This window comes from Gekko japonicus, unplaced genomic scaffold (assembly GCF_001447785.1).
Source record: "Gekko japonicus isolate JY-2015 unplaced genomic scaffold, Gekko_japonicus_V1.1 scaffold335, whole genome shotgun sequence".
Lineage (NCBI taxonomy): Eukaryota > Metazoa > Chordata > Lepidosauria > Squamata > Gekkonidae > Gekko > Gekko japonicus.
In genome coordinates this window covers 660,287-674,869 of record NW_015165840.1, presented here as the reverse complement: position 1 = coordinate 674,869, position 14,583 = coordinate 660,287, and the positions used below count along the sequence as shown (strand labels likewise).

The 14,583-nt window shown below is 42.8% G+C and overlaps 1 protein-coding gene across 2 annotated transcripts in view; it reads left to right on the top strand.

The window, feature by feature from the left end:
* Positions 1–14,583, top strand: part of BLNK (B-cell linker) — a 143,175-nt gene that overhangs the window by 51,537 nt on the left and 77,055 nt on the right. The window contains exon 3 of one of the 2 annotated variants that reach the window (XM_015410991.1): positions 3,744–3,790. The exons of the other annotated variant lie outside the window; for it this stretch is intronic. Within the exon in view, the coding sequence (XP_015266477.1) occupies positions 3,744–3,790 (47 nt within the window). The remainder of the gene's footprint in view (positions 1–3,743; positions 3,791–14,583) is intronic. 2 annotated transcript variants of the gene reach the window in all.

Below are 14,583 nucleotides of genomic sequence, written 5' to 3'. Positions count from 1 at the left end.
CTGAACTGACTGTCAAGCTTTCTGCAATAAAATGGTGCTTTGAAGTTTGCCTTTCTTTTTGTTTTGGATGCAGTCGAACTGACCAATGTAGTTTTAGTTCAAGGGTCACTAATCTTGTACAACAGTAGTCTGTTTGGTATTACACAACAATCAAACAAATATGCTGAGACCACCATAACTGAGCATTTCACATGCATATACTGGGTAAGAATGAATATAGTGGCATGTGATTCTACCTCTGTGAAAAATATTACTTGCATGAACAAAAAGATGCCATTGTAGTAATTTTTAAACCTGGAAATATTTGGTGGGGGGGAAAGGAAGAGTAGCAGGTGATCAGGAGTGTTACAGTCACAAAGCTAGATCGGCGGGCAGATGCAGTCGAAGCACCATTTAGGGAGCCAGCTTGCCTCAAGCCAGACCCCTAAAGACTTTGAAGAGAGTCAGAAGAAGAGATCAGACAGAACCCCCTAGTGGTACAAACAAGGAAGTGAAAGATATCCTGTCTGGGACATTCGTGAACATCAATTGTTTTTCACACTTTCTGACTAATGGGGGAGAATCCACTGACAGCAATGGGTTGAAACCTAAGTATCCATTCCAGTTAGTGATGCCATCCTCTGATGTATGGAGCCCTCCACCAGCATAACATGCCTCTTCTGCTGGAGCAAGTCTCCTTGGGCCTGATGAAGAATCCGTGCATTGACGGAAGGCTACAGCATTAGCAGAATGAAAACTTGTTCAGCTTTTATGAATGAGGGGAGGGGAGCAGTGCACATAATTTTTACTTATATTTGATTTGGGGTGGATGCAAATCACCATTAGGCATGGGCACAAATTGGCGCATGGACCAAAATTCATCATGAATTTTGGCCGGTTCATGATCTGTGAAGAGATGCCCACGGAAGCTCCGGTGTCATGAATTCTCACGAATATTTTAGTGTGTAGTGTTTATAAAGCTCCAAGGGAACAGTCGGGGCAGAATTCTCTAGCCTTGGAAACACCAGTAGGAACCTTCCAAAGATTAACAGGCACTGCTGGCTGCCAATAGTCTATGGGCTCAGGAGGCTATATATTGAGTTGAGCTCCCTCCCTCCCCTTCCTTAATTGGCTGGTGAAGTGAAAAAGAGGCATGGAGCTAGCAGAGCTGATTCATTGCTTTACTTTCTGTTTGCTTGATCTGCTGTCTGTTGCTGAGGTTTGGGATTAGGGTGCAGTAGACTCTGCTAGGCTCTGATAATCAGCACAGGGGCTTAGCTATTGTGCCTCCCCTCCCCTCCCCACCCCCACTAATGATCTCCTCTGCTCTCTGCTATGGAGGTTTGGGGAGTTCTCTGGAACTAGGAATCCGTGTCTGCTCTTCCTGTGCTCAGTCTGTCTGGCACACACTCTGCACCCAGTGCTGAAGGATGCTCTGGAGCTGGGGAGCACTGTGAGGCCCACCTGGGATACCACCACCCTTGATCTGCAGTCTAATGATCTATATATCAGGCATACCTTTTATTGGCATAAACATAGTACAAAATAGATACAATCAAAATATACAGTTCAAGATTAAGAATAGAAAAAATCAAAATATACAGTTCAAGATTAAGAACAATAAGTGTGTGTGTATACTCTGTGTGTATACACACACACACATATATAAAATTCATGGTGAAACATGCCCCTCATAAATTTTGATAGACTTATCCAGGAATTTACTAACAGCCCTTGTGATTTCTACTTCATTATCTTTTAATAAGTGACAATAGTCAATCCCATTTACCAGATTACAGGGAGGGAGGGAGAGATTACCAAGCAGTTCCCTCCGAGGATTAGAATATAGCTGGCAATCCACATCTATATATATATCACTGCACTCTGGTTTGGGTCTCAGGTGGCCTCAGGGCACATTGCCCTGGTTCTGCTGGGTTGGTAAAAACCCCACCTTCAGTTTCTACTTGAGAGATTCTTGGAGACTTTGATTCTGCTACTGTACTGCTAAATTTCTGCCTTTGGTCTTTCTTTCGCCAAACAGTCCATGTCATGGGAGGGGGGGGAATAGAAGACATAGCCTCTTCTTACCTGTTGATAGAATAGCTGGCCTCCTGCTCTCCGAGCGAGGCATGTTTTCAAAAGTCCTTGCCTCAGCCCATGAACCCATTAGCCAATCAGGACACACTTAGCTAATTGGCACTGGTAGGTTGAAACAACTTAGGGAGACTCCCAAGGATGGTTCTGTTAACAGCTAAAAGCCATGGGTGAATGTAGTTAAAACAAGCATATTGCTTTTAGCAGGCTGGGCCAGGGGCCTGTCAAAATTTACAGCCTAAGGGAAGTGATAAACCCAAACAACATAAAGGCTTAATGGTGGCTATTCCTTACACCCCATAAACCCAATCCTCACCACACTTGGAGGGCAGGTAGAGGACAATCAGCCAGAGATGCCCTCTGAGTTTGGGGTCTCTTGCACACCGGAGGGGAGCATTCAATACACTCCTGAACCTGCACCTCATTTCCCCACAAAGCACTTTCCTTGGGGCACCTTCTTTGGGGGGTTGTAACTCAGACCCCGTAAATCCAATCCTCACCAAACTTGGAGAGCAGGTAAAGAAGAGTCATCCAGAAATGTTCTATGAGTTTGGTGTCTCTAGCACACTGGGGGGGGGCTGTCCTACTGTATGACGAACTTCCCAAACTGGTTCAGTTTGTACAAATGGGTTTTTTTTCTCCATGTTCAGCCCGTGGGTGTGCCATGAACCATGAACCAAACCACATTTTCCTGGTTCATGCCCATCCCTAATCACCATGACCTGGATGACCCAGGCTAGCCTGAACTTGTCACATTTCAGAAGCTATGCAGGATGGGAGACCACTAACAAAGTACAGGTTTGCTACTTAGAGACAGGCAATGGCAAACCACCTCTGTTAGTCTCTTGCCTTGAAATCCCCATAAGAGGCTTCCATAAGTCAGCGGCAACTTTTCAGCACTTTCCACCACCACCGATGCAAATCACCACTTTGAGTCATCAAACGATGAACATGTGTGTGTGAACAGTCAGAAAGCTAGGTCAGCCAGGGGGAAACATTCAAAGTACCATCCAGGGTGCCAGTTTGCCTAAAGCAGATCCAGCTAGCATTCTAAACAACAGGGACCAAAGAGTAAAGGCTTTTTTGAATAACTGAGTGGCATTATTGCTTAATAACCTACAAAGTGCAATAGCACAAAAGGGGGGAAAGCAGCTGCTCACTAACAATGAAAAAAGTACTTGAAAGTCTATTTGGAAAACATACAGTTACGCAGAAGAATATTTTCAATAGCCACGCTCTTTGTCACCAGTCCTTTCCTACAATTTTTCAGATATTACAAAACTCTCATGGGAGGGTAGAGGTGGGAGAATCATGCAATATAAACCCCGGAAAAGACTCCAAATTTTATCTTCTTGTTTGCCCCTTTTTATAATAATCCATTAACCAGTGCTTTTCACACACTGCATTCCTGAACAGATTTCCCACTATACAATGTGTGCTTTCAGCAAAAATTACCATGCACTAGTAATAAAGAGTTAATGAGTAACTTGAGCATAATTGTTCTGTGCTACATATAAACTAAAAGTTATATTAACACAGTTACTGTACTGCAATGACACGAAGTTTCAGCTAGACTCAGTTTTGGTTCAGTCAAATTTGCATTTATTTTTGATTAACGCCTCCCTTGACTTAGCATTTTTGTTCAGAAACACTGTTTTTCCCTCTTTCAGAGTTTATCAGATTATGAGATGAACAGATTCAGTATAATGGACCAGCCGTAAGTCTCTCCTTTTTTTTCCCTTTTCTCCATAAAACAATTATTTTGCTGCAAATATTGTCATTTTATTATTTTCTGTACATAGAACAGAACCAGGACACAAAATTGTACCCAATATATACTAACTGTGGCTGATTGATCTTATACTGCAATCCTAAACAGAGCTTCATTTTTTAAAGTCCATTGACTTAGAAGGGTGTAACTGCACGCAGGATCAAACTGCTAGTCCTTTTTGGGTTTTACATAGCAATCCTGAACACTCAGAATCCTACTCCAGTCTATTCAATGGAGCTTACTCCTAGGAAAGTGTTTTTAGGATTGCACATTTAGTTAATTCGTCAATCCAGTAAACAATTAAATCTGTATAAATTTTATATCTAAAGAAAAAGAGCATGCTTTACTTAAGATGCTCCATGTGTCACAGCAGGCAAGTTCTTAGGATGGGGGTCTCCCCCACCCCCTCAGAGGAGGGGATGACTATTTTAAGACTGTATTTGCCACCTGCAATAGTTAGGGGCACTTGCACTTAAAACCATTTAAAATGTAAATAATGTGCTGTTGTTTTTAATTAGGGACACCTTTTTAGTTGCTCAGACTGCTTCAGATCAGTTAATCTAACCAGATGACTGACTGAACATTGCAGCCCTAATGTTGTTCCCAAGTAGCCTTATGCATGCAGACAAAGTAGCAGAATATTTGACTCATTTCAGATAGCAGTGTTCATTTTAATCTGCAACGTCCTTGCGTGCCTGTTGCATAGACTTGTCAACAGTCGGCAAACAGCCAATCATTTGGTTGCCAACTTGTCTGGAGTGAAAAAGTTGCCTGTCTGTTTAGTAGAAGCTTTTTTTTTTTTTGGCCCCCGGGAGGGGATTTTTTTTATTGCATTTTTATAAAGACTACAAACTACAACAGAAATAGGGAAGGGGACTACATTAAGGGATAAAGAAAAGATACCCACTACTATCTAAAAACCCAAGAGAGGAGATCATCTAGTTAGCTTGGCACACGTTATCTCTCAATCACGCTAATCCTATTATGAACTGATTCAACTAGATATCTTTTTCATATCTTAACTATCATTGTTAACCCAAAAGACCCCTAAGCATCTAGTACCAAAAAAAAAAAAAATGTTTTTCAAAGGCACAATTCAGAGTCCTTCAGCCTTCATTTCCCCTTGCCCAGTCTCTTCTGCAGTTTATAAGGACTTTTAGGGGCAGCTGCCCCTTTCTCTGATAGAGAGTCCTCTCCGGAAGACCCCATATCCAGCTCACCACTGGACTTACTGTCCATCCCTTCTTTTTCTTCCTCCTCTGGCTCTCCCATCTGGACTCTCAAAAATGTCCATGCATTCTGAACAGAGTCAATCTTTTCCTTTTTATCCTTGATTTTGAAGATCACGCCTTCTGTCTCCAATTGCATTTGTCTGGAGAAAAAGAATTAAATCTTTGTACTTCTTTCTCCCTTGTCTTATTTCAAATGGAATATCTTTTAGGATTTTGATAGCATTATCTCCAACTTTCAAAGGAGCTCCAGATGCCGCTTTCAAGATTGCATCCCTCACGCATCTCTTCGAGAATCTAATGACTATTTCCCCAGGCAGATTGTTTTTCTTTATATATCCTGAATATGACCTGTAGGCCACATCCATATTGCTCAGCAAAGATTCTGCCTTCAACTCTGTCATTGGGGCCAACAATTCACTCATCTTCTCCTTCAGATTCTCTCCTATGGTCTCTGGAAGGCCCTGAAAGCGAAGAATCAGATTAGCTTTTTCCATTTGTAGTTGTAACAGCTGATCTTCCATGGAGATTTGCTTCTTTTCCAGCTTTTGTACTTTCTTCTTCACCTTTTGTGCAGCGGCGTCCACTTCTTTCACCTTCTCAGCTGTTTGATTCATCATTTTAAGTGTCTCACTCAACTGTGTTTGCTGGGTGATGATACATTGATTCATTGTTGACAGCTGCTGCTTGAGATTATCCATCTGGTCCAGCAGAGGGCGCATGGATTCCGCCAACGTCTTTGCCAGCTCACTGGTTGCTTCTGGTCTTGGGCTCTCAGTCCATTTCGCTTTTAAAAGTTTCTCTTTCTCCATCCTCTTCCCCGCCATCTTTGTGGATTGTTTACTTTAACCGATATTTTAAACCTCAGACCCCTTTTTAAAAAATCATTTCTGCCGCTCGGCCTCCAACGCTTGCCCTGGTCGGCGTCACTTGAGTCCATTCGGCCTCGCGGCACGAAGAACCTTCGGGATGGAGAGGTGCCTCAATTCCCCGGCATCGCGCCGGTGAAGAGGCAACCCCTCAAGAGTCCCATGGCCAGAGCCCCTTCAGCCGGGTCTCTGGGGGGGGGTGATGATCCTGCGCACCCCCTCCTTCGGTCAGAGCGCAGCTTCACCCCCGGGAGGTCCGGGAGGTGCGACTACTCAGTGCGCCACCATAAACCGGAAACCTGTTTAGTAGAAGCTTAATAGGATTTTAGTTACCAGGTGATGTTATTTACTTCTATGCTGTGAAAAGCTTCATCTGGCTATTTTCACACATTAAATCTCTGTTAAAGACACAGGACATTTTTCTCCTGGCCTGTTGGCAACCTTATTCCCATTGCACAAGGAGTCTTCTTCTATTGCAAGGAGGATTCCTCCAGTGGAAGAAATCCTTTGTGCCAGAGGCAGACTCCTTTTGCTGGAGGAAGTCTCCATCCTCAGCAAAACAGAATCCCAGGATCCATCCCATCATTTCCTACATAGAATTCTCTTCTCTGTAGGATGAAGTATAACTCACTTGGCTATCGTGAGTACTGAGCTTGGAAGAAAACCTGTCCTATTAGGCAAAGTCTTTTTAAAAAAAATATATTCAAAAATAACATTAGTCAGTGACAAAACATGAGCCAGTAACAGAACATCAACAAAACATCAACAGAGCTGAAATACCTATACTACAAGACAGACTTCAATACTACCTTATTCAAAACTTAGTTGTTACATTAACAAAATAAATTTGAAATAATGATGATTGCTAAAGGAATACAGGGAATCTACAGTCTTTAAAAGTTTCTCCAATACCAGGTACCACTTATTCAGGAAGTTTGACTCAAATATAGGATACTCATTTTCCCTCTTAACAGCCGCTATTTTATCAAAAATTATATAGTCCCACAGACACGTATACCACTCCTTTACCCCAGGTAGCTGGGAGGCCTTCCAATGAGAGGCAATTACTTTTTTAGCTACCAATAAGAGCACTGCAATTTTAAAAATTTGTATGTTGGGAATGTCTAAGTCAGGCCAAATATTCAACGGTACTGAGTGTATCGTAAAAGGAATTGTATGTCCAGTAATATAAGTTATTTGTTGTTCAGTATCTTTCCAAAACTTAAGAACTATTGGGCAAAACCACCAATAATGAATGTATGTATGCAAACTCTATCAGCAGTCACAAAAAAACTTGCTGATCATTGAATTTGGTCTCAGCGCAGCCTAATGCATGACAGGGTGCTCAGTTCTGTTTGATCCCATATTGCAAGGCAGCATTCAATAAAATGTGTTGGATTCTTACAGTGGAGAGCAAAGCTGAGTTATACTTTTCTAAATCCAGTCAAGTTAATGGGGTTAGAAGGGTATAACCATTCTAAGGATTGCATTGTAGATTTCTTTTGAATACTGAATAGGGTTATGAAATTGCTCAATTCATAATTTACAGCTTGGGTAGTAGGAAACATTTTCTCATATGAGAGCCAACATGGCGTAGTGGTTAAGAGTGGTGGCCTCTAATCTGGAGGACCAGGTCTGATTCCCCACTCCTCCACATGAAGCCTGCTGGGTGACCTTGGGGCCAGTCACAGTTCTCCTAGAGCTCTCTCAGCCCCATCTGCCTCCCAAGGTGCCTGTTGTGGGGAGAAGAAGGTATTGTAAGCTTCTTTGAGACCCTTCAGGGTAGAGAAAAGCAGGGTATAAAATCCGACTCTTCTTCATATTTTTGCTTAATGCTTTGCATGAGATCCAGCTGGTATTTTGGAGTGGACAGTATGCTTCAATTGTGGTGAAATGTGTTGTTTTCTCTGTAAAGCAGTGAAACAATGAGATACTGTGTAGAATAAAGAAAGAAAAACCAGAGTTCAGCAACTGTCATGACACACTAATATAGGTCTCTATCAGTGCAATCCTTAGCAAAGTTCTGCCATACACCTTTCACAGTGCATTGACTTCAGCGGGCTTAGGAGGGTGTAACTCTGCTTAGGATTCCACTTGAGAGCACAAGCAACTTCTAAAATGACATTTTACTATCACCAAGACACTTGTTTTTACTATCTTGCATTCATTTTCATAAGGCCACCTCTATAAAAGGAAACGAGTTACCATTCTCCTGTGGAATTTTTAATTGTTAACTGATTAAATGAGAAAATGTCAGGAGGACCTTGCTGTAGACATTAAATCCTAACAAAATGATATTTTGACACAGCAAACAGAGAGTATTAATGATTCACAGCAGACTAAAACAGCTGTAGCATTTGTGCCTTATCCATCACTCCCATTGATTATCTCAGTGCCTGGAAGCCAGATTCAAAGGTGTGTTGTTTTTTCCCTGAGCAATCCTAAGGAGGTCTAATTAGAAGTAAGGCCCACTTTATACAGTGGGGCTTATTGCCAGAAAAATGTTCTTAGGATTGCCATCTTTGGATCTCTGGGAGAACTGGGTTTGATTCCCCACTCCTCCACATGCAGCTGCTGGTATGACCTTGGGTCAGTCACAACTTATTTCAGAGCTGTTCTCTCAAGATCAGTTCTCAAAGAGCTCTCTCAGCCCCACCTACTTCACAGGGTGACTGTTGTGGGGAGGGAAAGGGAAAGGAGATTGTAAGCCACTCTGAGACTCCTTCAGGTAGTGAAGGGCAACTGTATTGCAGCTGGTGCCTCACTATGTTTTTAATATCGTGCCCAACATTTTCTACAAAAATTAATTTGGGCAGTCAAAGATGTGGGCAGAACAGCAAGTACAAGAAGTTCATGCTGCAGCAGCCTTCTGCTCACTAGCGTAACAACTGAAATGGGACTTGACATCTCCCATCCATTGGGAAAGTATAAGGATTCTCTATGAAGGGGCACCTTTCACACTATATTACAGTTATTTAGTTAGTACAACTTTATCTTGTCCTTCCTCCCAGGAGTTCCCAACAGTTTTATGGGTCTGAATTTGGGTCTCCCAAATTCCATTTTGGAAGTTACAGAAGAACATGCAGATCAGTTGCATTTCCTGTTACCCTTGTATCTTTGAATATTCATAGCTCCTCTGGGGTCAGATCTATATAGGCAGCAAAATGAGGTGTTAGAGTAGTTTCATATTCAGGGATCCAATGTCTAGGGACCCTGGGCATAAATAAGTCGGGCACTCTGTGAATTATCATCATTGTAAACATCTAATTCACAAGCCCAGAACTGTCTATATCTTTCACAGAGACTGCACCATAATTATATTCGCTTGTCTAAATTTATTTCCAAATTACGGGCGCACACCGTTCAATCATCAGCAAGAGTCACATCAGTTTTTTGCAACATGTAAAGTTCAAAATTCCAATCTCCCTTGTAGTGCTTATTAAGTAGGAAAAGGCAAGTTATGTCTTGTAGGGTAAGGATGAATACTGATGCCTCAAATATGCCTATTTTAGAAGGTAGCACACTTTGGACATCTATGACGCCCCAAGCCTTCAAGATGATGATGTTTCTGTATTTTTGATTTACAACATCTAAGGCAGTCATTGCCTGAGGATCTGAAAACATGCTTTAAAATTTCGAAAGAATAGCAGCACATGTAAAAACATCTCTCTTTTCATGATTTAGTTTGTACATTTATAGTTCCTAAACAGGAGCAGCTTAAAAACTTTTCTTGCAGAACTAGCTTGAGGGGGCTAGTAGTATTCAGCGTTTGTAAAAGAAAAAGTATCTGGATCAAGAAAATTAGGTCTAAAATTAGACAGACAGACAGACAGACAGATAGATAGATAATATGACTACTGAAAAGGCTTTGCCTGGAATCATTGGACTTCCATGTACAAAGCCATGTGGAGTGACGGCTGCAGTCAGAAGGGAGCTAGATTAAGCAGTAAAAGTTGGTAAAACTCCAGTGCAACATGCATAAGCCACAACCCTGGACTTAACTTGGGGCTGCCTTTGTAGATGAATGGCAGAGGGTTGGGCCAGCAGGTGGCTTGGGAGACCACATGGCTGTGGGCCACGTAGGTGGAGCCATTTGCATCAGGAGGTGCCCAGTGGCTGTCTCCCAGTGGCCTATGGCCGGCCACCTCATCCTCAAGGTTGGCAGGTGGTGAGAGAGGGCCAGGTCAGAAACCCTCCCCTGGCACCGCCCCTGATGATTTTAAGGCCAGGCAGCCACCAGGTGCCTCCACTTCACTCGTTGGCCAACCCCTTCCACCCTCCCTCGGTTTTCTGTTTTTGTAACATGGTATAGATATAAGATCTATGAATCAAGGTAAGCTTGACGTGGTCAAAAATGAGATGGCAAGACTGAACATCGATATATTAGGAATCAGTGAACTTAAGTGGACAGGAATGGGCGAATTTAACTCAAAAGACCATTATATCTACTACTGTGGCCAGGAATCTCGTAGAAAAAATGGTGTGGCCTTTATAGTCAACAAGAGAGTGCAAAAGGCAGTACTGGGATACAATCTCAAAAATGACAGAATGATTTCTGTCCGATTCCAAGGCAAACCATTCAACATCACAGTAATTCAAGTGTATGCCCCAACCACTGATGCAGAAGAGGCTGAAGTGGACCGGTTCTATGAAGACCTACAACACCTCCTAGAACTAACACCAAAAAATGATGTCCTCATCATCATAGGGGACTGGAATGCTAAAGTAGGAAGTCAAAAGGTAACTGGAATAACAGACAAGTTTGGCCTTGGAAAGCAAAATGAAGCAGGGCAAAGGTTAACAGAGTTTTGTCAAGAGAACACACTGGTCATAGCGAACACCCTTTTCCAACAACCTAAGAGGCGACTCTACACATGGACATCACCAGATGGGCAACACCGAAATCAGATTGACTATATAATTTGCAGTCAAAGATGGAGAAGCTCTATCCAGTCAGTAAAAACAAGACCTGGAGCTGACTGTGGTTCAGATCATGAGCTACTCATTGCAAAATTCAGACTTAAACTGAAGAAAATTGGGAAAACCACGAGGCCATTCAGGTTTGACCTAGATCGCATCCCTGATGAATATACAGTAGAGGTGAAGAATAGATTCAAGGGTCTGGATTTGATAGATAGAGTGCCTGAAGAACTATGGACAGAGGTTCGTGACATCGTACAGGAGGCAGCAATCACCACCATCCCAAAGAAAAAGAAATGTAAGAAAGCAAAGTGGCTTTCTGATGAGGCTTTACAAATAGCAGAGGAAAGAAGGAAAGCGAAAGGCAAAGGCGAAAAGGAAAGATTTACCCAACTGAACGCAGATTTCCAGAGAACAGCAAGGAGAGATAAGGAGGCCTTCCTGAATGAACAGTGCAAAGTAATAGAAGAAAACAATAGAATGGGAAGGACTAGAGATCTCTTCAAGAAAATTGGAGAAATCAAGGGAGCGTTCCATGCAAAGCTGGCCATGATAAAGGACAAAAACGGTAGGGACCTAACAGAAGCAGAAGAGATTAGGAAAAGATGGCAAGAATACACAGAAGAACTATACAAGAAAGACCTCGATGTCCTTGACAACCACGACGGTATAATCACTGACCTCGAGCCAGACATCCTGGAATGTGAAGTTAAATGGGCCTTAGAAAGCATTACTAACAACAAAGCTAGTGGAGGTGATGGTATTCCAGCTGAGCTATTCAAAGTCTTAGAAGATGATGCTGTTAAAGTTCTGCACTCCATTTGCCAGCAAATTTGGAAAACGCAACAGTGGCCACAGGATTGGAAAAGATCAGTATACATTCCAATCCCAAAGAAGGGCAATGCCAAGGAATGTTCAAACTATCGCACAATTGCACTCATATCACACGCTAGCAAGGTCATGCTCAAGATCCTACAAGCTAGGCTTCAACAGTACGTGGATAGAGAACTACCAGAAGTACAAGCTGGGTTTCGAAGAGGTAGAGGAACTAGAGATCAAATTGCCAACATTCGCTGGATTATGGAGAAAGCAAGAGAGTACCAGAAAAATATCTACTTCTGCTTCATTGACTATGCTAAAGCTTTTGACTGTGTGGATCACAACAAACTATGGCAGGTCCTTAAAGAGATGGGAGTACCAGACCACCTCACATGTCTCTTGAGAAACCTGTATAAGGGCCAAGAAGCGACAGTTAGAACCGGATATGGAACAACTGATTGGTTCAGCATAGGAAAAGGAGTACGACAAGGATGTATATTGTCGCCTTGCTTATTTAATATATATGCAGAGTACATCATGCGAAATGCTGGCCTGGATGAATCACAAGCGGGAATTAAGATTGCTGGGGAAAAGATCAACAACCTCAGATATGCAGACGATACCACTCTGATGGCAGAAAGTGAAGAGGACCTCAAGAGCCTCTTGCTCAGGGTAAAAGAGGAGAGCGCAAAAGTGGGCTTGAAGCTCAACATCAAAAAAACTAAGATCATGGCATCCGGCCCCATCACTCCTTGGCAAATAGAAGGGGAAGTCGTGGAAGTGGTGACAGACTTCACGTTCCTGGGATCCCAGATCACCGCAGACTGTGACAGCAGCCATGAAATTAAAAGATGCCTGCTCCTTGGGAGGAAAGCGATGGCGAACCTAAACAGCATGATAAAAAGTAGAGACATCACCCTGCCAACAAAAGTCCGCATGGTCAAAGCAATGGTATTCCCAGTAGTCATGTATGGCTGTGAGAGTTGGACTATAAGGAAGGCCGAGCGCCGAAGAATAGATTCTTTTGAACTATGGTGCTGGAGGAGACTCTTGAGAGTCCCTTGGACTGCAAGAAGAACAAATCAGTCAATCCTCAAAGAAATCAACCCTGACTGTTCCCTGGAAGGCCAGATAATGAAACTGAAGCTCAAATACTTTGGCCACCAAATGAGAAGGGAGCACTCACTGGAGAAGACCCTGATGCTGGGAAAGATTGAAGGTCAAAGAAGACGGGGACGGCAAAGGATGAGATGGTTGGACAGTGTCATCGATGCAACAAACATGAAATTGAGCCAACTTCAGAGGACGGCGGAAGACAGGAGGGCCTGGCGGGAGCTGGTTCATGGGGTTGCGAAGAGTCGGACTCAACTGTGCGACTGAACAACAACAACACGGTATTTTGCTTGTGTCTTTAATTCTCATGGCTTTGGCCAGTTCAGGCATTGGGCTGGATCCATTTGGGGGCAGGCTGCACCTGTGTGCCCACCTCCCTTGGTTGGGGACCCTCTTAAGAGGTTTTGGGGGTGAAGCCAGTTTGCAGTATGCCAAGCTTGGGACTGTTGCACGGCTTCACTTACAGGTGGCAAGGGATCCACTCAAAAGCATATGCACAGGTGGGTTTCCATCAGATGACACGTGAGTCATCCAGTGCCTGGATCCGCACTCTGTGCTGCACCAATGCTCCTGTTTCTGCAGTCAACAAAGCTGTGACCTGCTTTACCCCAACTCTGTTTATTGTAATTTTGTATGACGTTGCCTGCTCTTCTGCATTTTACCTGCCATTAGGACTGCAGTATTGGCCACTATTCAGACCTCATGGAGAATGTGTCTGTATTAGCCACATGAAAACAGGCTCACATATGTTGTCCGTCTGATACGTGTACACACCAAGTAGACAATGTATTTCAGTGAGCATAATGTCCAAATGCAGAATATGCATAGTGAAAGTCAGTGTATGAAACACCTTATTTATACTCTCATGCTGTGCATCTCTTCCAGCATCTTTTGGAGACTATGCTCATAACCTTGGCAATACCACATGCTTATGCTGTTTCTTTGTGCTCATTTTCTACAACATCTGGCAAAATAGTACCAGTGCTGATATTTATGCACATTATCCTTTCAGCTCACACTAGCTACGGTGTATCATACATTACTTCATGGCACAGTGGCACTGGGGGCAAAGCATTTATATTACAACAGTGAGCATCCTGTGTCAAGAAATATAAACCATCCCTCCGCAAAAGCAAAGGCTGTGTTCAGGTCCCTCCGCAAAAGCAAAGGCTGTGTTCAGGTTATGTTATTCTTTACAGCACATATCTTTTTTTTTTATTTTGGAGATGCACATTCTACATTAGCATTTGATCCATTAATATATCAGCATCATAAGAGAGAATAGGAAAACCTACAACAGCTTATCTTTTAAGTCAGTGTCCCATTTCAAACCGTTTGCTGTGTAAACTAGAAAGTGCTGCACCTGGGCCTCAAGAAACTTTTGTTGCAGTCAAGCATGAAGCGCTGTAAATCTGTATCCCATTTTAGCCACACTCTGGTTGCTCAAATGCTTTAACAGGAAACAGTCAAAGAGAACAGACCAAGAATCTAAGCCTTTATCACTTTCACACTGGAAAATGAAATTATTTGCGCCTCATATGACAACATGTTATACCAGGCCAAAGTTCCCTCTACAGGATAAAGTGGTGAGGTTGTGACATGGAGCAGTATATAATGTCTTTTGATACTCTGCTTTTGATATATTGATGAGAACCAGCTTCTTTTTCCATGAAGCTGCCTTACACTATACCTGATCACAGGGGTCGTTTCGTAGAAAAAGAGCTAGGGGAACTCATTAGCATAGCTCATTAGCATATGCCACACCCCCTGACATCACCGGAAGTGTGTC